General features: G+C 48.9%; 1 protein-coding gene across 14 annotated transcripts in view; it reads right to left on the bottom strand.

The window, feature by feature from the left end:
* Positions 1-24,072, bottom strand: part of TRRAP (transformation/transcription domain associated protein) — a 103,430-nt gene that overhangs the window by 42,393 nt on the left and 36,965 nt on the right. For 7 of the 14 annotated variants that reach the window (XM_084762499.1, XM_084762501.1, XM_084762493.1 and 4 more), the window contains exons 23-43: positions 22,887-23,086; positions 20,588-20,805; positions 20,296-20,493; positions 19,399-19,659; positions 18,827-18,988; positions 17,515-17,611; positions 16,750-16,871; positions 16,343-16,513; positions 14,879-14,947; positions 10,453-10,572; positions 8,922-9,041; positions 7,850-8,038; positions 7,587-7,768; positions 6,853-7,051; positions 6,261-6,443; positions 5,626-5,892; positions 4,337-4,543; positions 4,051-4,209; positions 3,822-3,950; positions 2,213-2,323; positions 756-902 (exon numbers count right to left, since the gene is read on the bottom strand). In XM_084762499.1, coding sequence (XP_084618625.1) covers positions 756-902; positions 2,213-2,323; positions 3,822-3,950; positions 4,051-4,209; positions 4,337-4,543; positions 5,626-5,892; positions 6,261-6,443; positions 6,853-7,051; positions 7,587-7,768; positions 7,850-8,038; positions 8,922-9,041; positions 10,453-10,572; positions 14,879-14,947; positions 16,343-16,513; positions 16,750-16,871; positions 17,515-17,611; positions 18,827-18,988; positions 19,399-19,659; positions 20,296-20,493; positions 20,588-20,805; positions 22,887-23,086 — 3,511 coding nt within the window. The remainder of the gene's footprint in view (positions 1-755; positions 903-2,212; positions 2,324-3,821; positions 3,951-4,050; positions 4,210-4,336; positions 4,544-5,625; positions 5,893-6,260; positions 6,444-6,852; positions 7,052-7,586; positions 7,769-7,849; positions 8,039-8,921; positions 9,042-10,452; positions 10,573-14,878; positions 14,948-16,342; positions 16,514-16,749; positions 16,872-17,514; positions 17,612-18,826; positions 18,989-19,398; positions 19,660-20,295; positions 20,494-20,587; positions 20,806-22,886; positions 23,087-24,072) is intronic. The other 7 variants (XM_084762496.1, XM_084762494.1, XM_084762495.1 and 4 more) reach the window with 3 other exon arrangements.

The following is a 24,072-nucleotide window of genomic DNA, read 5'->3' on the forward strand; positions in this document are numbered from 1 at the left end:
GCAATGGTGTCTGGGATGTGAGCTGTTACAGCTAGCCACCTGACAGGAAAGCTAGTCACTATTTCAAAGAGGCAGTGAGGAAATCAGACAACCAGTTTGATTTGCAGCACGAGCCCCCACACCTGCCCTCATGGCCTTCTTTTAACCTCTGACAGCAGTGTTGACTCTTTTTGCAGTCCCAATCAGTCAACACCTACACTAGGCTTCCTGATGGCCAAGAGTGAAAGCTTTCAAAGTCCACCAACAACCAGACAGGGGGAAACTGAGGTGGCAACTGGAGACCAGGCCTTTGCTGCCATCAGAAAACCCAAAGATCGAGGTCTTCAGGAAAACAAGACAGTCACAACCAGGAATGGCACCAAGTGCATGCCACCTGCCTGTGCTGAGTGTCCTGCAGGGCTGAGTAATGGTCCACTGAAGAAATTCTTCACAAAACCTAACTTACCGTAAAGAATATTGTATCAGTCAATCACAGCAGTTTATACCAAGCCAGCTAGGTAAGACATGCACTTTCCAGAAAGAAGAAATGCATCTGAAATAGGGAAGACACTGCTGATCTAGTCTAAGCTCTCTGGGCTGACTGAGAACTGAGGTTCAAAGTCATGTTCAGTGAGCCGGAAGTTAAAGTGAAGAGGCTGCGGAGTGCGCACAAGTGAGCAAAGCTTAAGGTTTAGACTCAGGCCCAGAAGAGACGCACACCTCTGTGTCCACACCAGAGCGAGGTGACAGCATGAACTAACACCCTGCACACCTACCACAGTCATCAGCAGCTTGTCAAACCACTGCAGTTTGAGCTCAGACTTGCACCACATATCTGGCCGCAGAGCAGTCTTGAGAAGATTCACACAGCGGCGGGATAGCACCTCCCCGGGTGACCCTGCGGTGTTGGTGTTGTCGTTTACCTGGAAAAATGCCAACCAGTTGGTCACTGAACACCAGTTTACAGGTACAGAAGAACAGAGGCATTTCCCAAATGTCCCCGCACGCCTGCACATCCCAGCACTCTGCCTCCCGGGCATCTCCCCCCTACCCGGCCTTCCTTCTCCCTGCATCTCTTCACCTACATACTCCCCTGCAGCAGGCGTCTGCAGTAGCTGAGAGAAGGGCACACACACAGCAAAGAAACAAGAAATCTTCTTGTTGGAAGACTCAGGGGATTCTTCAAAATACTTAGTGATCTTCAGCATTTCACAAAACACAGTATTTTGTTTGATAGCTTTAAGGATTGAAGAACCCACTCCCAAACTAAAATGAAAATTTGATTCCCCGCCCCCCAGATTTATTTGTTTTATGTGCCTGGGTGTTTTGCCTGCATGTGTGGCTGATCTACCATGTACATGCCTGCTGCCTCCCAAGGCCAGAGGAGGGGATTGAATCTTCTGGGACTGGAGCGACAGAGGGTGTGAGCACACTGTAGGTGCTGGGACTCAAACCCAGGTCCCATGGTGTAGACAGTGTTCTTCATTGTTGAGGCATCTTCCCCCTCCCCCAGCCCCCCCACCCCCAACAATGTTTCCTTAAAAATTTTTTTTTCATTTATTTTGTGTTTTGGAAAACAAAAATGACAAGTTTTAGAAATAGATTCCCAGCAACTCTATGAGACCATAAATACTAATGATTGGTGAGCCCAAGCTACAAGCAATGCTACAAATAAATGCAGGCTGCACAGATCCCTGCAGGCTGGGCAACTCACTGCCATGAGCTATGCATCATCCCCAACTAGATATAGGAAAGAAAACAGGGAAGCGGACGAATGGCCAAGATCCCTCAACCATACCAAGACGCTGCCAACTGTAAGACATGCTGGGCTGGGACAGCAGGCGGCAAGGGTACTTGCTGCCGTGCCTGACAACCTGAGCTCCCACTGCGGTAAGAGAGCCGATTCCCCCAAGTTGTCCTGTGACGTCTATGTAACATATTAAGCAGATGTTAAATTTCTCACCAAGTCATGCCATTATTTCGTTAACACTGAAAGGAGAAACTAAAGAGGCAGACATGCCTATCAATAAAAAGACAGAGGCAGCCAAGTGCGGTGGGTTCAAGTAGGACTGCAAATTAGAGGCCAGCCCAAGCTACACACCATGTTCCAGAAAACATAAGCCAGGCATACTATCAGAGCGACTGGGCAGCGAGGTAGGAGGCCTCTTCTCGGCCCGGTCACAGACACCATGCTCCAGGGTCACTGGGCAGCAGCTGTTAAGCATTCTCGTACCTGGCAGGCCACTCGGATGAGGAAGTTCACCACGGTGTCCGTGTGCTGCTTGTCAATGGGCTTGGCAAGAAGAGAGTCAGCTCCCGGCAGTGACTGGCTCCTCCCAAACACCTACAAAAGGATTGTCCTTTAGAGTGGGAAGGGTCTCCACAGCAAGCTGCTCCCAGGGGGTGCTGACTCATCCTGCCAGCTGACAAGTGCTGGCAGCCCCCCAGGTTACAGGCACGGAGGGCTGCAGGGGCAGGAGAGCCCTCCTTGTGAAGCATACAGAGCTGGCAGGGGGCACGTGACTTAATGCACAAACTGGCAGTGAGGAACGATGGCTCATGGGACAGATGACCAGAGGGAATGTGGCAGTGAAAAGATGGGCGAGCCTGAGAAGAAGCCAATGGCAAGGGGGAAAAATTGACTTTGGTAGAGATGCAAGAGCCAAGTGACAAAGCGGAGAGGAGGCTTGGAGCTTCTGCACTGCAGGAAGAGCTGTGTAAGGCACAAAGAAGGAGACGTGTGCCACCAGCAGGCCTCTGTCAAGGACCAGCAAGGCACTCTGACCTCACGTCTCACTTTAAATGATCTAAACATCCATTCATGACGTAGTTATAAAAGCAGTTATAAAAGCATGCCTTTAATGGAGAAAAGGAAGGATTCTGGATCCTGCTTTGTGAAGACATTATCAGCAGTGACAGAAAAAGGGAGGGGCTACAGATACTAATTGGTGATGTTCGTGATGGATGCTGATGGGGAGAAGGAAGCGGACAAGGCAGACATGGGTCCAGGTTTCCACTTGGTGCCCTGAGCAGCTGTGGAGACCAGCAGGAGTTGGGCAAGAATCTAGAAGTGGTGTCAGCCAAGTCAGTGCCAACAAGCCCCAATGCCAAGCAAGAAGAGAGCTCAAGGTTCCCAGAGCTAGCACCAAGCTATGAGTGAGGAGCCAACGCCCAAGACCCTCTAGGTGAGGTGTCTTTTTAAAAAGCAAAAAAGTAGACACACATTCTCAACCGTTTTAGTTCAAAGAGTGTTTCTGTTTGTCTGTTTCCTTTCTTTAAAAGGAAATGGGTTTGCTATGAATGGGCCCCAGGGTCTTACACATACTGGGCAAGCTCTATCCTGCCAGCCACACCCCAGCCCCTCACTGGGGGATTCTAGGCAGGTGCTCTACCACTGAGCCACACCCCAGCCCCTCACTGGGGGATTCTAGGCAGGTGCTCTACCACTGAGCCACACCCCAGCCCCTCACTGGGGCATTCTAGGCAGGTGCTCTACTGCTGAGCTGACCCTAGCCTCTCACTATTAGATTCTAAGCAGGAAGCCCATCACCAGGCCATAGTCTTGGCTCCTCACTGGTGGAACCCAGGCTGCTGTGCCACACCCCAGCTTCTTCTTATGGCCTTTTCTGCAAATAACTAACAGACTCCTGATGGTCCTAAGCCAGAGAAGAGGAATGACGGAAAGGAAAACACCTCCAGTGGGTGCCGTGCCTTGGAGCCATTCCCAGTCACCAGCTAACTCTTGGGCAGTTGGCTCAAGAAAGCTCCAAATGCATGGATCACATGACATGCAGAGTCCCAGGAAGCGAGCAGGCACAGAGAAGGGAAGCACACGTTCTTACTGCACTGATGGCTCCAGTGGCTGCCCTGAAGCGTTTCACATCCTGCGCAGAGTCTACAGACAGACCTCTCTTAATGGACACGGAGTTGACGCCCTCTCCACCAGAATTTGGGTCCATGTCAGAATCCGGCTTGAAAAGCACATATACACACCATGTTTCAGTGACTGAGTCCCAGGGGAAGCCTAAGGAGCCCGAGGAGAGAGAGTGCGAGCAGAGGCGGCAGTCCTACCTGCTGGTCCTTGATCCTCTGCAGCTCCCACTTGATTACAACTTCCGAGAGGTCCACAGCCAGCCTCCGCTGCTCAATGGTGACACTGGGTGTGAAGCCCAGCCTCTGCATGGCACTGACCATGTGCTGTACCAAGTGGTGCCGCACCGGGTAGTACACCTGCAGACACAGCCCACAGCATACTAGCTTTTACGGAAGGTCAGTGGCCACCCTATTATAGCAAGAGTAGGGGCTCGAAGGCAGCATCTGAGACTGCAACACACAAGGCTGCTGTTGCTTTCCATACCTTAAAGTGCTGCACAATGAGGTGAAGAATGTGGACCAGCTGTGGGACCGTGTGCCCCTCCTCCACGATGATCTTCCTGGTCCAGTGCGTCAGCATCTGGTGTCCATCCTCCATTCGGGCTGGCACCGCTGGGGTCAAAATGGCCATTGCTTGTCTCACAATCGCTCGGGCTTCCATGGCATGAGCTTTGAGAAGACTGTGGAAAACCTAGAAGAAGAAATGCCAGTTTCAGGAGATCTGATGCCCTTTTTTGTTCCCTGTTACACATGTAAAACATGTGTGTATGTATGTGAATGCATGCATGCACACACACACACACACACACACACACCACACATGTATACATATGCATATATACACATATCATGCACACCAAACTCTCATATATATAAAACTTTTTAAAGTTTTTTTTTTCCATAGGAAGGTCAAAATTAGAAGCCTGCAAGATGACTCAGCAATCAAGAAACCACACAAACCTGCTGACCTGGGTTTAACCCCTAGAACCCACACAGATAAAAAGGAATCACCTCTGAATGGCATTTAAGCATTCCCACAAACATCCCTCTCCCCCTCTCCCCAACACACACACAAGGTAAAATAAACTGTTCCCAAGAATTAGAAAGGCAAACGCACTGGGTAGGGGAGCCTGAGGAAGACCAGAAGCAAGGCTGGAAAGGAAGCTGGGACAGAGCAGCAACGAGGAAGGAGCAGTCACCACAGGTGGAGTGTACACTCTAGCCATCAAGTTTGGCTTTACCACCCTCTCAAAGTTTTTACTAAGAAACACACTGACACAGAGGCTTAAGTGTGATAACTGCACTCTGCAAGGATGCCACCTTGGTTATAAACACACTGGTGATGCTCCAGCAGACCATCCTACCACCCTGCAAATCCTGCAAAACCTGCAAATCACAGTACTTTCTTCTCTCAGACTGAGAGTCTGACCCAGCCCAGTACTGGCTTCAACTTCAGGGGCTGAAGCAGGAGCATCACTGCAAGTTCCAGGACAGCCTGGGCTAGAATAAGATCCTATCTCATGAGCTCTCTGGTCACCATCCGCAGTCTCTGTCAACCTCATTACTTTTCTCTACAATTTTGATCATTCATTAGGAGAATCCAATAGTGATTGCTTCCTTAGTTTCTGTAAAGCAGGAATGAGCCTCCACACACATACTTTTCTAGTGACTTTGAAGAAAGATGAGAGAGCAGATGAGGTTGTCCAGAGAGCAAGGAGTAGCTTGGGGGAACAGGTAAGAACACGGGAGACAGGAGGGAGCCCTAGGGGGCACCTGGAGGACGATCTTCTTATGTATGGCGAACTTGGCAATGATGTGCGCCAGCAGCAGGTGTCCGCTGTACTTGCAAGCAGGGTCCACACAAGCCTTGGAGAGCAGGCAGGGCCAGGCGAAGGTCATCAGGCGGCGCAGCTTGCTGTTGCGGTTCTTGTTGTTGTCGTGGATGTGGTGGGGGGCATGCTCCACCAGCAATGTGGCATACTGCAGGAGGTAGATCCGCAGGGAATCCAGCATGTCTGCCTGCTTCTCAGGGTCCAGGACCTGAAAGGAACATGAACTCACTTTGGATTTCTATTATCACGTAAGTCTGACCCTTAAAAACATGCTTTTGGGAGCTGAGGAGAGGACTTGGTGGATAAAGACAGTTGCTACGAAGGCTTGCAACCTGGGTTTAATTCCCATAAACCACACAGATACACACACACACACAGACAAACACAAAGACACAGATACACACACACACACACACACAGAGACATACACACACACACACACACAGACACACACACACACACACACAGACACACAGACACACACAGACACACACACACACAACACACAGACACACACACACTGTGGGGGAGCCCAAAGGAAAGTCTTATTTCTACAAACCCAGACCACAAGCATACACATTCACCCATCTGAAGGGGCTCGCCATGTAGAAGTGCTTCTGGGGACACCACCTTGGTTATGAACACACTGGTGATGCTCTCTGGGTTGTCCCCTTCTGGATTCGGTGGCCCTAGGAGCTGCTCTCCTTCCCCCTTCTCAAAGCTGTACAAGAAGGCAGGATTCAGGATGTGCTGCAGAACCTGGGGAAAGACCACACATGGAGCAGGAGAACAGAGCTGTGCCCGGCCCCCCCCCCAAAAAAAATCTTTGGGATGGGGTGGGGAGTCAGGTAGAAATGCAAGGCCTTTTCACATCCTACACCATCAAGGTAGGACTTGGCCAAGAGAGCAACTGCTCATCCTCACTTCCAGCCAAATGGCAACTGTCAGAGGCAGCCAAAAACTTCAGGAAGAGAGCGCCAACCTCAGCCTGGCTTTCTGCCCTCCCTTACACTGGTTCACAGCGTGACCTGCCCGGTGTTAAGACCACTCACGGTCAGACCCGCTGCATAAGCATCCACAGAGACCCAGCTCATCAGGATTAGAACTCAGGTTCCCTAGGAAACAGCCCCAGCACCCACTGCCACCTCCTGCTAACAACAGGACTCACCTTTGCTTTCAGTTCATCTCCAAAGTTGGGGTCATTAAACTCTACAAAGCGGAAAAAGAGTGCACGCTTTTGAGCGATGCTGTAATTTTTGGGGATCTCTTCTTCCATGTACTCTTTCAAGAAAGTCATGTTACACAGGAAGCGACCGGTGAAGGCGCGGAGTAGCTGGAACAGCAGCTCTATGTCGCCATAGTTCCTTCTGAAGGGCCAGAACGAGGGAGCAGTTGGTTAGCGTAGGGCCGATTCTTTAAGATAGAAAATCCAGACTTGTTCCTTCTTTCTTTCTTTTTCCATTTTTATCTGTGCATCATGCACATTCATATGTGTGATTTTGCATATGTGTGGGAGGCTGATGATGTCTGGAATCATCTTAAATTGCTCTTCCACTTTATTGATGGAGAGAAGTCTCTCTCAATCAAACCCAAAACTCACTGATAAGGGATAGTTTTGCTAACCAGCTCTCCCTGGGGAACCCCATCTCTGCCTTCTAAGGCTGGAATTACAGGCTACACCCTCCTGCCATTTCGGTTGGGTTTCTGGGGATCCTAACTCAGGTCTTTGTGGGTGCAAAGCATAGAATCACCTCCTCAGACCCCTGACTCACTTGGAAGACTTGAGTTACCATCCACCCTCTATAACAAATCTGACCACCAATATCCAAGGACCTGAAAATTAGGCACATGAGGAACACGCCCACGATCTAGGTTTTACACGGATGAAGCCAATGCACCCACTTGCAATAGTTCAGCAGACAGAAGGCCAGAAGCTTGGGCTCCTTCCAGTTGGTGGCGGCCATGTTCTCTTTGCGGTGTCTTTCTTGAAAGGTCTCGCTTACCCACACTCGCCTCAACTGGCTCACCAAAGAGTGCTGATTGGCCAGCCAGGCGTCGTCATTTTTAACTATGATGCTTATGATCTGTAAGAAAAGAGGCATGCATCAGGGACCTGCAGCTCAGCCTGACCACAGGGGTTTTGGGTTGTAATGAAGATGTGCTACCTTGATGGCCTGGAACTGGAGGTCCAGGCGCATGTTGCTGGTGCTGGGTGAGCCGGGGCGGACCGCTGTCTGCGCACCACCGGGCAGTAGCAGGGTGATGAACCTGTTGGGGTTTGCTGCCAACACATCCCTCAGAGGTCTGGCGTCTTTGTGTTTTAAGAAACTCTGAAAGCAAAAGAATGAAGAAGGCTGCTTGGATCAGATCAAACTCACAAAGATGGGAAGACACAATTCCTAAGATTCCTGGTCATTTCTTAAGGGTGGCAAACAAGCAAAATCAACAACAAATAAAAAACAAAATGGCAACCACCTAAAAAAAGCTGTAGGTGCCTGGGAATGGTGGCGCTCGCCTTTCATCCCAGCACTCGGGAGACAGAGAGCAGCCAGTCCCAGGCCAGCCAGGGTTACACAGAGAACTCCTCCTCCAAAAAGTTAAAAAATAAAGATGCCAGGCTGGAGAGATGGCTCAGCAGCTAAACAGCAACGCTGCTCTTCCAGAGGTCCCGAGTTTAAATCCTAGCACCCACAAGAGTGGCTCACAACTATAATCCCATGAGGTCAAAGGCCCTCTTCTAGTGTGCAGACAAAACTCCCATACACATAAAAACGCACATCAATAAATCTTTCAGGACCAACAAGTCAACTCAGTGGGTAAAGATGCTGCCAGTGAGCCCGAAGTCCTGAGTTAGATTCCTGGGACCCACGTGGTGGATAGAGACAGCCAATTCCTGAAAGCCACCTTCTGACCTCTATTCATGCACTGTGGCACATGCACACCCGCACACATAAACAGGTATAGTATGAAAAAATTGATGTTTCCCAAGAGTATTTTTTTGCTTGTGAATTCATAATCCTAATTGTATTCATCTGCTACATCCACCAAAATCCTCTCAGCTAACTCTTGGGCTGGAGCTTTGCCAAACATGATCAAACAGCAATAATGTTCCTGACCTGCAGACCTCTGAGACACAGGAGCCAGGACACTCAGTGGTGAAGTGTAGGTTTGTCCCAGGCCGAGCACACTGGCTGGCAGCGCCTGGCAAGGGCCCACTACAGTCACACAGGCTCCTACCATGAACATCCGGCTCCACTGGGGGTCGTTCAGCGTTGCCTCCATCATGAAGAGCTCCACTGTCTGCGAGGGATGGCGCGTGAGGAACTTGATAAGAGGCTCTCGGAATGGACTGCCAGCCTACAAAACATTAGGCAGAGATGCAACCCACACCATCCTCAAAGGCCTGCCAACCGCCACCGGGATAACAGTGCAACCTCCTCCACCTGCTCCATAGTCAAGTATTAACACCAACATCCTTATACTGTCAGATGTTCTCATTTAAAGCATTTTAACAAAGTGAACCAGGTACAGCGGAACACTCCTGTGGTCCCAGGGTTTGGGGGGCTAAATGCAGAAGTCGGCTACATGCTTAAGACCAGCCTGGGATCCTTAGCAAGATCTGCAGGTTGTCCTCTGACCTCCACAGTGCAGTGTTGTTAGCATGTGTGTGCTCACACAACACACAAACAGGCACGGGGGAAAACCGTGATGCTTTCCAGTAATTGTTTTGTTTTGGTAAAGACCCCATGTTGGCCACAATGCCAGTCGCACGCTACTCTCAGCCTTAATCAGAGAAGCTTCTCTTGATAATTAACAACAGCAGATGTAGAGACTTAGGCTGTGACAGATGCTGAAAAGTAAGGATATGAGTGGGCTCAGTCCTCACTAGGCCACTTTCACCACCCTCTCTAAGGCCTAGGGAAGACTGTTGGAAGAAGGAACGAGAAAAAGAACCTAAAAGCCACAAACAGGGAGATGGATGTGGCATAGCCAATGAAGCGATCTCACAGCAGCCATGGCTGCCTGCACTAAACCTGCACGAGACTGGGCCTGTCACCAGCCAGTCAGGGATGCAGCTGTAGCTGGTGGAGGCCCCACCCCTCTCTGATGGATCCTGGGAGAAGTGGGTGTCTGAAATGACTGGTGAGCCTAAGAGGCGCCACTGGGTCATTATATGCCTATGGTCATTAGATTATTCCTAGTAAAACTCATTGGGTCACAAAACAACAATAACAACAACAACAAAAACAAACAAACAAAAAGACACACAGAAAAGGACCTATAGGTATGAGGGAGGATTGACAGGTGTGGGAGGAAGATAAGAAATAATACTGGGTGAAATTAATCATAATGCACTACATATGCATGTATGAAGTTGTCAAATACTAACAAAGATAAACTAAAGAAAAAACTAAATAGGCAAACACCAAAACTAGATAACATAGTTTTCAGCAACATGGCCACTGGTGTGTTTGCCCATGCTCTAGTGGACACACTCCTGAGTCAAACAGGAAGATGTTAACAAGTTTAGGAAAGTGGCCCTGGTCAAACTTAGTGAGTCACAAAACAACACACACACACACACACACACACACACACACACACACACACACACACACACGAAACCTGGAGGCAACAGGATGGGATACATATCATCAAAATGTACTACATAGTTGTATAAAATTGCCATATGAACACATTTTAAATTAAAAATATCCCAAGCAATAGATGGAAGGCAAATCAGAATTAACCCTTAGTCTGGCCATACCTCAATCAGCATGGCACGCTCTGTCTTCATTACAACCTCCAACAAAGGTTTGACCAGAGTTTGAGGTGCAGCTGGGATCAGATGGAAAAGGTTTATAATTGCCGAGCAAATCTTCATTTCCTGGTAAAGAGAACCAGAAGCCATAAATAGGTCAATGAGCTTTGTGAATGGGGAGTAATCACTACAGACCTCACTACTGCCTAGCTACATTCACAAGGTTGGCCACCGAAGCAGAGTTAACATGGAAAAGCCACACTTACCGGACTTACAGCACAATTCTGTTTTGTCCTGAGGAAACTGTCTGCTCTTGCCCTTCATTCATCTGTCTCTGGGGGATAGGGCTCAGTGTGCCTGACGTGTTTACTATGCCCTCTGGACCCTGTGTTACCTACGCTAGCCTTCTCCCATACAGGCAGGGACCATCAGTCACACCTGAGGTGACAGTGAGGCCACTGCATCACGGGAACATCTAAGACATCAAGTTCTGAGAGCACAGAATCTTTCTGCCCTCAAAAAAAAAAAAAAAAAAGTTCACATACCAGTGTGAACAATGACTGGGAACGGTGCTAAGAATGTGTCAGCCAGGCTGGAGGTAAAGCTGACTAATGGCTGTGTTGGGTCCTGTTAGTGTGGGGACACCTGAATATGGCACTGTGCTTGGTGCTGGGCGGCTCCAGCAAGGGTCATCCCAACGCCCTGTTCTCTGATCAGTCTTCTGCTGCTGCTAAGGGACCTCTCTCCCTGGCTCCTGGGAAGGAAGAGCCCAGAGGTGCTACCCTCCACTGTGTGTGAACTGTGTCTGTGGCTCTGGAGGTAAAATGGGGGTGACAGACACTGGCCAGCAGGAACCTGATCCCAGGATGAGACGGTGCTCAAACACCAAAGTAGGAACCCAGCTGTAAGCCAACAAACTGCTCAAAATCACCTCACCCAACTTCACACTTAAGTCTTTAAAGAGAGCACATTCTCTTCTAAAGTTACATTTTTTTAATGGTAATTTATGCTACAGATTCAAAGCAGAAATAGTGAAAATAGTCTTTGTTTTCTGTAAAGAGTGCCAGAAAAATGTCATCATCCCCATTTTACAGAGGGAGACCTCCGCTAGGCTGTCCAAAGACACAGTGCTCTAACTGCATCAGTCAGTGTGTGCGGGCATTCATGAGAACAGAAGGGGTAGAGTGTGTGTGCGTGTGTGTGTGCGCACACGTGCAGGGCAGACAGGCTCTGTCTAGGTTGAGGGAATTGGTGAGTCAGCGTGACAGAGGATGCAGTCACTCTCAGCTTGTAGCAGGCATGGCTACCCTGGGTGGACTTTCTTCTCAGGACACTGCCGGAGGCTTGCGCTTATCATGAATGCTAGGCCAGGGGAGTCGGTTCAGCCTTAGCTAGCACTGAGAGACTGCAATTCTCACACACAGGAAACACAAGAACTTAGGATCTGGCTTAGACATCCTAATAGAGAAGAACATGCTTGGCATCCCGACAGGTCACAGCAATGATACTACGACAGCTCCGCCACAGACAAGACAGTACAGGTCACCGCACTCAAGGGCACAAGGCACTCTGTCCACTACAGAATCACAACACAGCTAACGAAGTCACAGCAAAACCAAATGCGACAACGACCCCGTCCGGCAGCTGCACTGCAGTTCTCACCTCTACCCCTTCCATGGCAGGCTGAACCAAAACAAAAGTCACAGCATGAAAAAACGGGCAACCAAACGGTACGGAGAAAAGAAAAAGGAAAAAAATCAAAAGTGTTCTTCACATTGCAAGTCATAACTGACTTAGAGAAGGTTGCTCTCACCTCAAACTGACAGAATGGAGACAAGGAGCACCTCCCGCACTCTGAAATGCTCTCCTGAGGATGGGGAGGAAAATCGTCTTTGTCTATTGACGTCATTGACAGAGAAACTTCCCACACACTCCAACACAGGCAAGGTTATTGGGGTTAACAAGACAGGACAGGCACGAAATCAGAAAGCACACGGTAGTTAGACACTCTGCAGCAGAAAGCACGCCTTCCACGCTCACATGTCAACTGCCCTCGTACAGGGTCTAATAGACTGGGCTTCTTTCCTAGGTCAAATGTTCAAATCAGTTTCACAATTCTTGTGCAAGGAGAGAAACAGTAAGACTTTGTTGAACGCAAAACACGCTTCGAAAAGACTTCTCAGAGTGAATAATTCACAATTTTATGTCAAGTGCTGAAATGGTTTTTAAAACAAGGACAAAACTCTTTTCCAGCCAGTCGAGAGAGGGCCAGATGGAACAGCCTCACTCACTAGGCATGTGCAAGCCCCCCAACCCATGAAGAGCACTTGGCTGTTAGTGCAACAACCCCTACCTCAGCCAGTGGCACCTGTCAGTGTCTCAACTGAGGAACTGCCCACATCAGCCTGGCCTGTGGGCACCATCTGTGGGGATTGCTTTGATTAACTGATGAAGGCGGGCCCAGCTCAGGGTGGGCAGTAGCATTTTCTAGGCTAGTTAAGCACAAGTCTGGGAAGGAGGCAGCAAGCAGTGTTCCTTCACAGTTTCTGCTTCAAGTCCCTGCCAACTGCCCTCGGTGATGCTCTGTAGCCTGTAAACTAAATAACCCTTTCCTCTCTGACCTGCTTTAGTTCAAAGTGTCTTATCACAGCAACAGAGACAACTAGAAAGTCCCCAGAGTGGTTTATGCTATGTGGTTAAGCAGCCTCTGCACAACCAGCATTGTGCAGTGTGTACAGGTATCACACACAGTTCTGTATAAGCTCTCATCATCAAAAAGAAAAGGCTGCCCAGACATGGAGTCTGCCCAAAGCTCAATGCCCAGAGAAATCAAATTACACAGGAGTCTGTGTTTCTCTTTCAATCAACTACTTAGTACGCATTCAAATATGGGGTCTCAACTAAGAGCTCAAGAGCTGAGCCGTGGTCTTGGCCCTGGGTGAAAATGATAAAGTCAGGCCACCCGCTCTGCTATGAAACCCAATGCCATGGCCTGAACTTCAGATGTGGCCATCAAAGCAGAGCCTGCTCTGCCCTGTTGTTCAGTGGGGCACTCACTGCACAAGGACAATGTCCCATGCTTGGGGACACACCTGCACTCATGCCTTCTCAACCCACACCTCCAAATCACATTCTATAAAAGCTCACAGTATTGTTTTAATTTAATAGAAGTCATTTACTTACACTAGATTTCTAGCTTTTGTTGTTCTTAAAACACTTTTCTTAGTACATTCATTTACTGGATGCAGGCACGTGAAGAGCACACAGGGGTGTGAGGGGACAACTTCCGAGAACTTTAGTTCTCTCTTTCCATTACGTGGGTACCAGGGACTGAACGCGGCCACTGAACCATCTCATAGGCCCTCTGATTGTTTAAGAGTTCGTTTAAATGTTTATTCTCGAACCGACTGTGTGTTTTAAAGACCTGTTTTATTTTTTCAGGGTCTGTGTGGGCATCTAAGAGAGGAGATGGGAGAACAGGCAGAGAGAGGGCTGGCTGCCCTCTAACATACAAGTAAGAAACCGTCCAATGGGCCTTACAAGAAAGAGGCTTAAAGTCCTGGTTGACATCTGCTTAGCTGGCACTTTAGAAGCAGAAGAAACAGGACACCGAAACAAAACACCTTGAAGACAGGATGTCCAAAACAAATGACACAGTAAAGCCAGAAAAGGATTCCAAGTTGGAATGGGGAAAAGCATCCAACAAGGAGGCACAAGGGGACAAGAGGCACGCTGCGTGGGGTTCCTGAAGGGGGTCGCCACTATAAAAGGTCCCACCAGGTATCAAACTTACAGAAAACATTGTAAAAATTAGCATGTGCGACTTTAGAGTCAAACAGCAAGAAGCTTGCATTTTTAAAGAGACAAGAGGCTTTGAGGGCAGACATCAGATACTTCAGGAGACTTAAGTTATATTCGTTTGCCCTAAAAAAAGATGTAAAGTTGCTGCATGTGCCAGTCATTTAATTTTTAATAAACAACAAGAGGTGCGAGGAGGAGACTGTTCCTCAGCCACAGCAATGTTGGTATTTATGGGATGCTTTTTAAAGTCCCAACAAATCTCCTGGTTTTATTGGGCGCTCGTAATTGGTTAGACACAGGAAGTGGTTACCAAGCACTGAGTGAAGGAAAGCTGTGAGACGGAAGGGAGCACCACACGTAAACACCACCACAAAAGAAACGCCGCTTAAAAAAAAAAAGACTAGTAAGATGGAAACACATCGCATACTTCCAGAATGCTATCAACAGAAAAGTCACATTAAGGTGAGCAAAAGGGAGCTTGTAAGGAAACATAAAGAGGACTGGTCAGCCATTAGGAGCAATAAAGCACACGGCACATACTATGATCTCTGCTACAGGCGTGCACCACGGCCGGCTGCCAACAGCAGCTGTGCAGCGTGGGCACCCTCCCAGAACCACGCTAGTCACTCACGTTTCCGTCACTCCTCTGGCCGCCTTTGTGGGTGATGACCACCACTTCCATCCACTTGCGCAGATGTTGCTGTTGAAAAAGGGAAAAACAACAACACATCCTCAGACACAACTCCATGAGAAACACTGCCATTCAGCAGACAGAAATCTGCAATCATTTGGTTTCCCTTGTACGTAATGGGACCAGCATTCCTGTTACAGTAAAACTGTCCAATCATCCAGCAAGCGATGAGTGTCAGGGGTGGTATCTGGTGCTATAAACAAAAAGGCCAGGCTTCAGCAGGAGGCAGCACAATTTTACTATCCTTTTTTCGAGACAGGGTTTCTCTGTGTAGCCTTGGCTGTCCTAGACTCGCTTTGTAGACCAGGCTGGCCTTGAACTCATAGAGATCTACCTGCCTCTGCCTCCCGAGTACTGGGATGAAAAGCATACGTCACAGAGCCTGGCTCACAGTTTCATTTTTTAATAAACACCTGAAGTAGAGGCAGCACAGCTCCAGGCCCAGAATTTTCCTTTCCAGTTACCATCACTGTTCTCTGGCTACTGTGGCAGAAACAGAAAGGTGAACAGAGACTCCATCTGGGCCAGGAGCTTCTGGGCCAGAGAGGAAACCAAGTGAACCACAAGGTGCATGCTATGTATAAGACAAAGCGCATTTATGAAAAGCGGCGAGCGGCAGATGGGATGGGGCGCTCGTGCAGAAACTGGGATGTCTAAGAAGGGACTGGAAGGAGAGCCCAGCTCCTGTGGCTGAAGGGAACCAAAGGGAGAGGGCTAGGGCTGGGGAGAGCAACACTGATTCCTTCTGCTCCGTCTGGGAGGCATCATGAAGCCCAGTAGCACGCAGAAGCCTCTCAGCATCCACAGGGAGCGACGGTGCGCTAACAGGCAAAGCATGCAGACAAGGACTGCTGTGTTCCTTTGGAACAAGTCGCATGCCCTGTGATAAATGCATAAGACCCGGAAGGACACACAGGCTGCCTTCAGGAACGGGTACCAGGGACGGGAAGGAAACTGACTACTTTTTGCACCTTTAGTAATTTGTTGTTGTTGTTGTTGTTTTATTGTATGTAGCCCAGGCTGGCCTCAAGATCACAGCAATCTACCTGCCTGTCTCCCAAGAGCAGGGATTAAACAAAGGAGTGCACCAACAAGGAGTGCACCCAGCCACCTTTTGCATTTATTGTTATTTTGTTTTATTTGTTTGTCTTTGTTTTTGTTGTTTTTGTTTTTGTTTTTTCGAGACAGGGTTTCTCTGTGTAGCCTCAGCTGTCCTGGACTCACTTTGTAGACCAGGCTGGCCTTGAACTCAGAGATCTGCCTACCTCTGCCTCCCGAGTGCTGGGATTAAAGGCGTGCGCCACCACGCCCAGCCACCTTTTGCATTTAAACACTATGTTTATTTCTAAAGCCCTCTCATTTGTTCATTGCAATCTGGAGTAAGTTTAAACCCACTTAGCTTACCATCATCTGATCGCAAAACTTGTCATTGAAGGAATTTGGGAAGAGGCGAGTAACGGAGGTCAGCCGATTCACGACATTCAGGGTCAAGCTCCGGTAATCTCCCAGCATCATCAGCAAAGGCCGCATGTGCGTATGAATCTGATCTACTTCTATGGTGGCACCTTCCAAAAACTAGTGAGAAGGGCGAGTTACCCAGAGAAGCAGGCAGCAGACAAAGCAACAGCTCACAATCAACTCCACTGTCAGCCTGCCTGGGGAAGGCATTTGACTTCAGGGTTCCCAGAAAGTGTTGTTGAGTTTGGACTCAGCCTTACTGAGTTTCAAGACTCGGTAGGACACAGGCAGCGCCCCTGCAGGTCTGTGAGTCCTGACCAGACAGGCCCAAGGACCCCAGGTGCAGGGCTCACCTTCCTCATGCAGGCTTCTCCGGCCTCCTGCAGCTCACTGTTGGTGGAGTTGAGGGCTTTGAAGAGAGCAGCAATGATTTTCTCCCTGGACTGAGGTAGGTAATTGCAGGCAGCGAGGGCATCTTTGGAGAGAAAAATGAGTAAAGTTTTTACTATTCCCCAGAGAAACACCGTAGTAATTTTCTTCTTTAAAGAATCCTTCCAATCACAAACCACTAAGCTTCCCTCCTGTTAGCTGCCTCGAGAAAGACGAAAGAGCACACACCTTTAGCCCCAGCACTCTCTGAGTTCAAGACCAGCCTGATCAACAGAGCCAGTCCAAAGACAGACGGAGTTACACAGAGAATCCCTGTTTCAAAACACTAAAATAAATAAGGGGGAGCCTCTGAGTCTGAGACAGGGCTCCTCTGTGGAGCCCTGGCTGTTCTAGAACTTGCTCTGTAGGCCAGGCTGGCCTCGAACTCACAGAGATCCGCCTGCCTCTGCCTCTCAGAGTGCTGGGATTATGGGCATGCGCCATCATGTCCAGCTATGACAGTTCTCTGAAACCAGAACATCTGATTGAAGAAGTGTATAGCATAAAGACAAAACTACTTAAATCCTAACAGTGCCAGTACAACTTGACAACCAGGACAGTTTTCTGAGTCTACCTTTAAAAGACCATTCAAAACTAGACATTTTAGACTAACTAGCAGGAAGGCCCACCACCTCCTTTGTATGACCATCCTGTGCTCTACAGCTGGATTCACACTGGCATGCACTTACTTAATGCTGCGATCCGTAAAGGCACAAGCGAGGGAAGGCTTTTATAGCAGGGCAGCTTGGTCAGAGCCGAATCCTCAGCCTCACACAAATTCAGGAGCTGGGAGAGAAAAAAAACCAAAGGTTTAAGTATATCCCACTTCTCCTGGGGGAACAGAAAGATTACACGTTACACACCACATCAGTTTGTCACACAGTGCAACAAAATTAATCCAGCAACTCAACTCAAAGCCTAAAGAACGCCAACCATCAACTGAGCCCCTGCTTCCTCATCCTAAAGTGAAGCTCAGTTAAAGCCTCAGGGGTGAAATAAACCCAAGATTATACCCGACTCGCTGTGATAGCAAGTTTTTTTCTGACAATTCCATACTAGCCAGTGTGCTCTGTTCTGTTCAGATCTTCCCCAGGGATGAACAGGCAGACAGGCCACATCCCACGTAGTCCTGTGACAATTAGTTTTAATTATCAACTTGGAAGGAGTCTCAGTGGGGCAGAGTCTAGATCAGGCAGGCTGTGCATATGTCTTTGGGGCATTGCTTGACTGTGTTAATTACTGTGAGAAGCTGCCTCAACAAGGCAGCACCGTTCTCGGGGTGCTTGCTTCTCTCTGTTCTAACCTCCTGCCCTGGCCCCCTTGCAGTGACAGACGATAGCCTGGATCTGTGAGCAGAAACCCTTTTCCCCTTACGTTAACTTTTTGCCGGTGTTACTTTAATCACAACAACACTACAGGAAAGGATAACAAGGGACGCTGATGGCCACCGGGAGGCCACCAGCTACACCTGCACACAGTGGCACACAGGCACCTGTATGTCCAGCACCTAAAACACCACGTGCTTTTTCTACTAATACTTCCCCTCCTCCCTACTCACAGCTTGAAAATCTAGGACAAGCTTTTAAGCTTTATCATTTCTTCTAAAGATGTACTTATTTCTACTTTTCCACATGTATGAGTGTTTTTGCCTGGTACCTGAGGAGACTAATATAGAGCTGTATCATCCCCTGAAGGTAGAGTTACAGACACTTGTGAGCTGCCATGTGGCACGCATGCACATCTACACAACAGCAAGTACATGAAATCTATTTAAAAGCACACTGGAATATAGCCTGCAGATGCTAAACCAGAGCAAGGCAACACTGCGTTGCTAACTCTGGGTCCCACGTCTCCTTGGATCCCAGGAGGGGCACGCGTGCTCCAAGTGCCATGCCAGGCAACAGCTGGTTATCTCTGCAGCTGCCCAAGCCTGTTCCGAAAGCTGCCTGACCTCAAGCACACTCTAGCAGCCATCAACACCCACACCCTCACACACCGTACCTCTGTGTAGAACACCTTGTGCTCCACCACATTGAGATCCATTGTGAAGAGCCGAGGCTGCAGCGTGGTGCAGAACGTGTTGCCCTCCATCAGACCGATCTGTGCATTGGCAGGCTGGTGACGCAGCAGGTGCTTCTTCGGTGGGACCATGTCCTGAAGGACCTGGAAAAAACCAAGGAGGGGTGCTACCCATCAGATGGCCCACAAAAAGCAATGACCTCACCATATTCCACAGTAGCCAAACTGAAAAAATGTGACATCAAGTCATTACAGAGGCCTAAGCTTTCGTTAGGAGGAGGACATATCACATGTTAGAACGCCGTGTAGACCATGTCAGATACACTTAGTTCCTAGCACATCAAAGTGACCTCACAAACTACCACCACAAAAGTCCCACTGGCTGATACACACCCAGGAAGCCAGCCTTCGTTCTATTCTTGTGACCAGCTGTGGACACGCACTGCTATCGGTACAGTGAAGGCTGCCCTTCTGACACGGGCTCATGAATCGAGTAGTACTGGTACCTCAGATTTGAAGCACACGGAGCCCGGCTGTCCGTGTCAGAATCTTACCTCTTTGTGTGGCTCCATAATCACTGTCACACTTTTTCCGGTGACCTGGGCCAAGACCTGCAGCGAATGCATGGCTTGCTTTCTCACAGTCGAGTTTGGAGAGGTGACTTCACGAACCAAATCATGGGTCACATGGTGAAAAGACTTCTCCTGAGCCACCACAATCTCTTCAGCTCGCTCCTCATCTTTCAGGGGTGTCGCACACCTCATCAGGAGCTGTTCCAGGGTGGTCTTCGCCATGGCGACTGCCCCATTGGAAACCTGGCGGTTGGGGGGAGCCTTAGAAGAAATGCAGGTTGTTGCCACCCACCAGCCTCCCAAGTCTCTATACGTCCAGGGAGGGGAGAGCTCGTGGCTACCATGCCAGCTTCAAGGAGAAAAGACTACTACACAGCATCCATTCGGCACAGTAAGGTACTTCCTGTTTGCTCTTCAGAAAAGGTCATCTAGACATGACCTTAGCATTGACCAGAGACCCTGGTAAGCCCACCAGATTCTACCAGGATGAGGCAGAGCTGCACACGGGCTCATAAATAATGACAAGCCTGGGGCTGGCCACAGGGCTCAGAGGGCAAAGGATTCGCTGCGCATCCTGACCGCACCACGTGGTACAGAACTAACTCCCACACGCTGTCCTCTGCCCTCCACACTCATGGCAAGTCCCCATCCCAGAAAGCAGCGCTCCCTTCAGAGCCACTCTGAACCAAGGTAACAGGGAAGGCACCTGGAGATAACATGCGGGGTTAAGAGCTGTGCCTGTATTAAAGATGCTACCCCGGAAAGCAAGTATCAAAGCTCCTTAGCCGGGAGGAGTGTGTGAGACCCAAGAGCTCTGCAGGCAGAACAGCGCTTTACAAGCAGCGTCATTACTGCGCCTCAGGGCCACCAATGACCTACCTCTCCAGTCAGGTCCATCATAACAAAGAGCAGAGCTTTGAGGAAAGTCTGCTGGTTCTGGAGAACCCACGTGAGTGGAAGCCGCTCCATGAGAAACTTGATGGACACCACGCCCCCCAGCTTTGCGTACCAGGCCTGCTCGTAGCAGCAGGCGCACAGGCGCTCCACGATGTAGGAGAAGAGGGGCAGCTGGCACGCCTGCAGAGACACAAGGCAAGGATAAGGCAGTGCTACCCTCCTGGGGCCACCAGCTTCTAAACCAAGAGCCTTCCAATCGTCCAGATGGCCTCACCCTCTCCTTTGAGCCCAAGATGATGCTTGCCACATCGAATATCACAGCTAGGGCCACCTCCCCGATTTTGCACAGTTCCTTTTCTTCATAGGCCATACAGATAGCTATTGCATCAATAAGGACCAAGGGATCCATCCCTTTGGACCCGTTTTCTTCACTGTGGAACATGGCTGTGCTGGGCTGGCTGCCCACCTGGTAGCAAGGTAGCAAGAAAGGACCTGGAAAGAAAGGGAACAGGCACACAAAACTGTGTTCATTCGAGGGGACACACACGACCTCCAACTACAAATCTGCTTAATTTTCCCCTGGGGTTAAGAACTCAGAAGCCAGCACTAATATTCTAATTACAGTTTGCTACTCTCTGCATGTACAGATTGTATGTGGCCAAGCATATGGCATGGGCCATGGGCCTCTGCACACATGCGGAGGGAAGAGGACAAATTGTAAGAGTTGGTTCTTTCTTCCACTGTGTGGATCTAAGGAGTGAACTCAGAGCCCCCAAGCTTATCTACAAGCATCCTTAGTAGGTGAGCCATCTTACTAGCCCCGGAAACAGTACTCCAAACCAACCTCCATTAAACTGCAATTGGCGCTGGAGAGATGGCTCAGAGGTTAAGGGCACTGACTGCGATTCCAGAGGTCCTGAGTTCAATTCCCAGCAACCACATGGTGGCTCACAACCACCTACAATGTGATCTGATGCATACTGTATACATAATAAATAAGTCTTTTTTAAAAACTACAATTGATTAAAAAAAAACAACAACAACAACAACTGTAGTTGTTTGAAAACCAAGTAGTCTAATTCACATTACAGTCACTTTTCTGAATGTTTCCAACAACATGTTGTATTCAGTGATTTCAACTGAAATTCAAATCTGAAGCTGGGCACATAGCTAACTTAGGAGCATGTGCAGCACACGCAGAGCCCTCACACTGAGAAGCCAGACTTGGCGATGCACATCTGTGTAAGCCCAGAAGTAGGAGAATGAGAAGTTGAAAGCTACACTTGGCTAAAATCATGTGTTAGTTCTTTTAAAGGAGAAAAGAGAGGCGTGGGCAGTTAGATAGCTGTGCAGGTAGAAGCACCAAGCTTTCTGACTTGAATTCAGTCCCCAGGGCTCGGCGGGAAGACAGAACTGACCTCTGACCTCTACAAGCCTGCTGTGGCACTAACATGCTTGCACTCGTCCACACACACACATAGCACTACTAAATGTTTAATAGCTCAAAGATGTGCTAGGTTAAAGTGAGGACATCTAAGTATCTTTCCTAATACCACTGATCAGCTGTAACGATGGGACTTAACCCAGCCAAACAGTAACAAAAAACACAAGGGACAGCCCCACCCCAGAACACAGGTGATCACAGGACAGTTGGGCACAGCTACTTGAAAGAAGTATCCCTTAAGTCCCTAGCCATAGAACCATATAGAGGTTACCAAGATTAACTTTAAGGTTACCACAAATAAACACTAGGAAACAACTTGTGTTCAGCTGTCCAGCTCTGACTGGGCCAGCCAAGGAGAACGCAGAGGGGCCAGAGTTCATCAACATCACTGGTGAGCACAGGGCTTTCTGGCTCTGAGGTGAACCAAGCAGGCAAGAACTACTCAAGTGTGCTCTACAATTATTACTGCTTCTGGAATTAAGACACAGAAATCTGAGCGTAACCTTTTAGAAAGCCAGGGGTAACTGTCAGGGCCAAGGGCATTTGCTACTGTGTTCTATAGAGGCACGGTTTGGGGGTGGGGGAGCACAAAAACAGTATGGGTAACAGCCAGGGAGCAAACAGGAACATTGCAAAAGGACGTAAGGAGCTGGGGGAGGGGCAGAGTGGGTGATACAGGCAGAGGGCTAGCCTTGGGTAACACTACTAGAGAGGGGAAGTTCAGAAGCCATCTTGTTTGAAGTGAACTATGTTTCTTTCTTGTGCGTGTGTACACACGCACGAATGAGGGTATTACACATGGACGCCTGCATGTAGAGGTCAGAGGGCAGTGGGAGTCAGTTGTGTTCTATCATCTGGGCCCCTGGGGACTGAATTCAGGCTTGGTGACCAGTACCTTAGTCACTGAGCCATCTCGCCAGCCCATCTCCTTTTCTTTTCCTTACTGTTTGCCCAATATACCCAGACCCACTTCTCACAAGATAAGACTTGGTAGTAACTTCCACAGTGCTCACCACCCAAAATACCACTTTACTGATGAAGGCCATTAAAGAAAAAAAACCTCTGCCTCAGCTTCTCTCAAATGACAACTTGTCCTGACAGGCTTTGCTCCCACAGGCCCCAAACTCACCACACTGCTGGGCCACCGCTACCATGGTGTAGTGACGGATCAAGCTGGCTACAAAGGGCAGGGCGCTGGGTCGCAGGTCTTTAATGACTGCCGACATGAACGCCCCAGTCAGAGCCTGCTCAAATGTCTTCCGGGCTGGAGTGTCCTGGGCTTTGTAGCGGTGTGAAATAATTACATTGGGAATGGTCTTTTCAGTGAAGCTGGAAGATAAAATTACAGCTGTCACCACACTCAGAGTCTAAGCAGAGTCTGGGGTCACAACAAGCTCTCGTGTACAGTGGCCTGAGTTCACCTCTGCTCCAATTCCAGCAGCATTTTGGTATCAGACACGGACTTCATTTTTCAACAGTGTTTCAAGATAGCAAATTATATTCTGCCTAACACAAACACAGACTTAGAAGTAAATTAAGAAATGGCGGTAGTCAGTATTTTGTCATTGTTTTCTACATTTACTGTAACGGCTGAGTGGTCAAAAGCACGGACCGTTCTTTGTAAAGACATTTCTGTCTTCATGTGAATGTTTTGCCTACATGTATGTATGAGTGTGCACCACACACATGCCTGTTGCCAGTGTATTTTAGAAGAAGGCAGAGGAGCCTTAGAACTGGAGCCATAACAGACTGTGAGCCGCTATGTGGGTTCCAGAAGTGGTACCCAGGTCTGCAGTAAGAGCAGCACGTGCTCTTAACCACTGAGCCGTATTTCAGCAAAGGATCTGAGTTCAATTCCCAGCATCCACTTGGCAGCTTACAACCACCCAAAAACTCTAGTCCCAGGGAATCTTATGCCTCTTCTGGCCTCTGAGGGCACCAGGCATGCCCATGGAGCGCACACATGCATACAGACAAGAATGCATACACACAAAATAAAAATTGTTTTTAAGAAGAGAAAGAAAGGGTTTTTTGTTTGTTTGCTTTTCTCTGCTGCTACAACGTGCATGCTTCGGGTACTGTCACTGTCACGTCTGAGGAAAGCACGGCTACTGTGGGTATAATGGATGGCAGTGCTGCTTCACAGACATGCTCGAGACCACCTTGGCCCACCAAGACCTGGCTTGTGAAATTTCCAAAGCTTCTTGAGCCTTAAGCCCAGGCCCATCTTTGTGTGCTTGCATCCAACTGTGATGAGCCTGTATATGCTAAACTCGGGAAGGCTCTTGGTAATGATTACAAGAATCAGAGGGCTG

Source organism: Acomys minous (assembly GCF_964271855.1).
Source record: "Acomys minous genome assembly, chromosome: 16".
Classification (NCBI taxonomy): Eukaryota; Metazoa; Chordata; class Mammalia; order Rodentia; family Muridae; genus Acomys; species Acomys minous.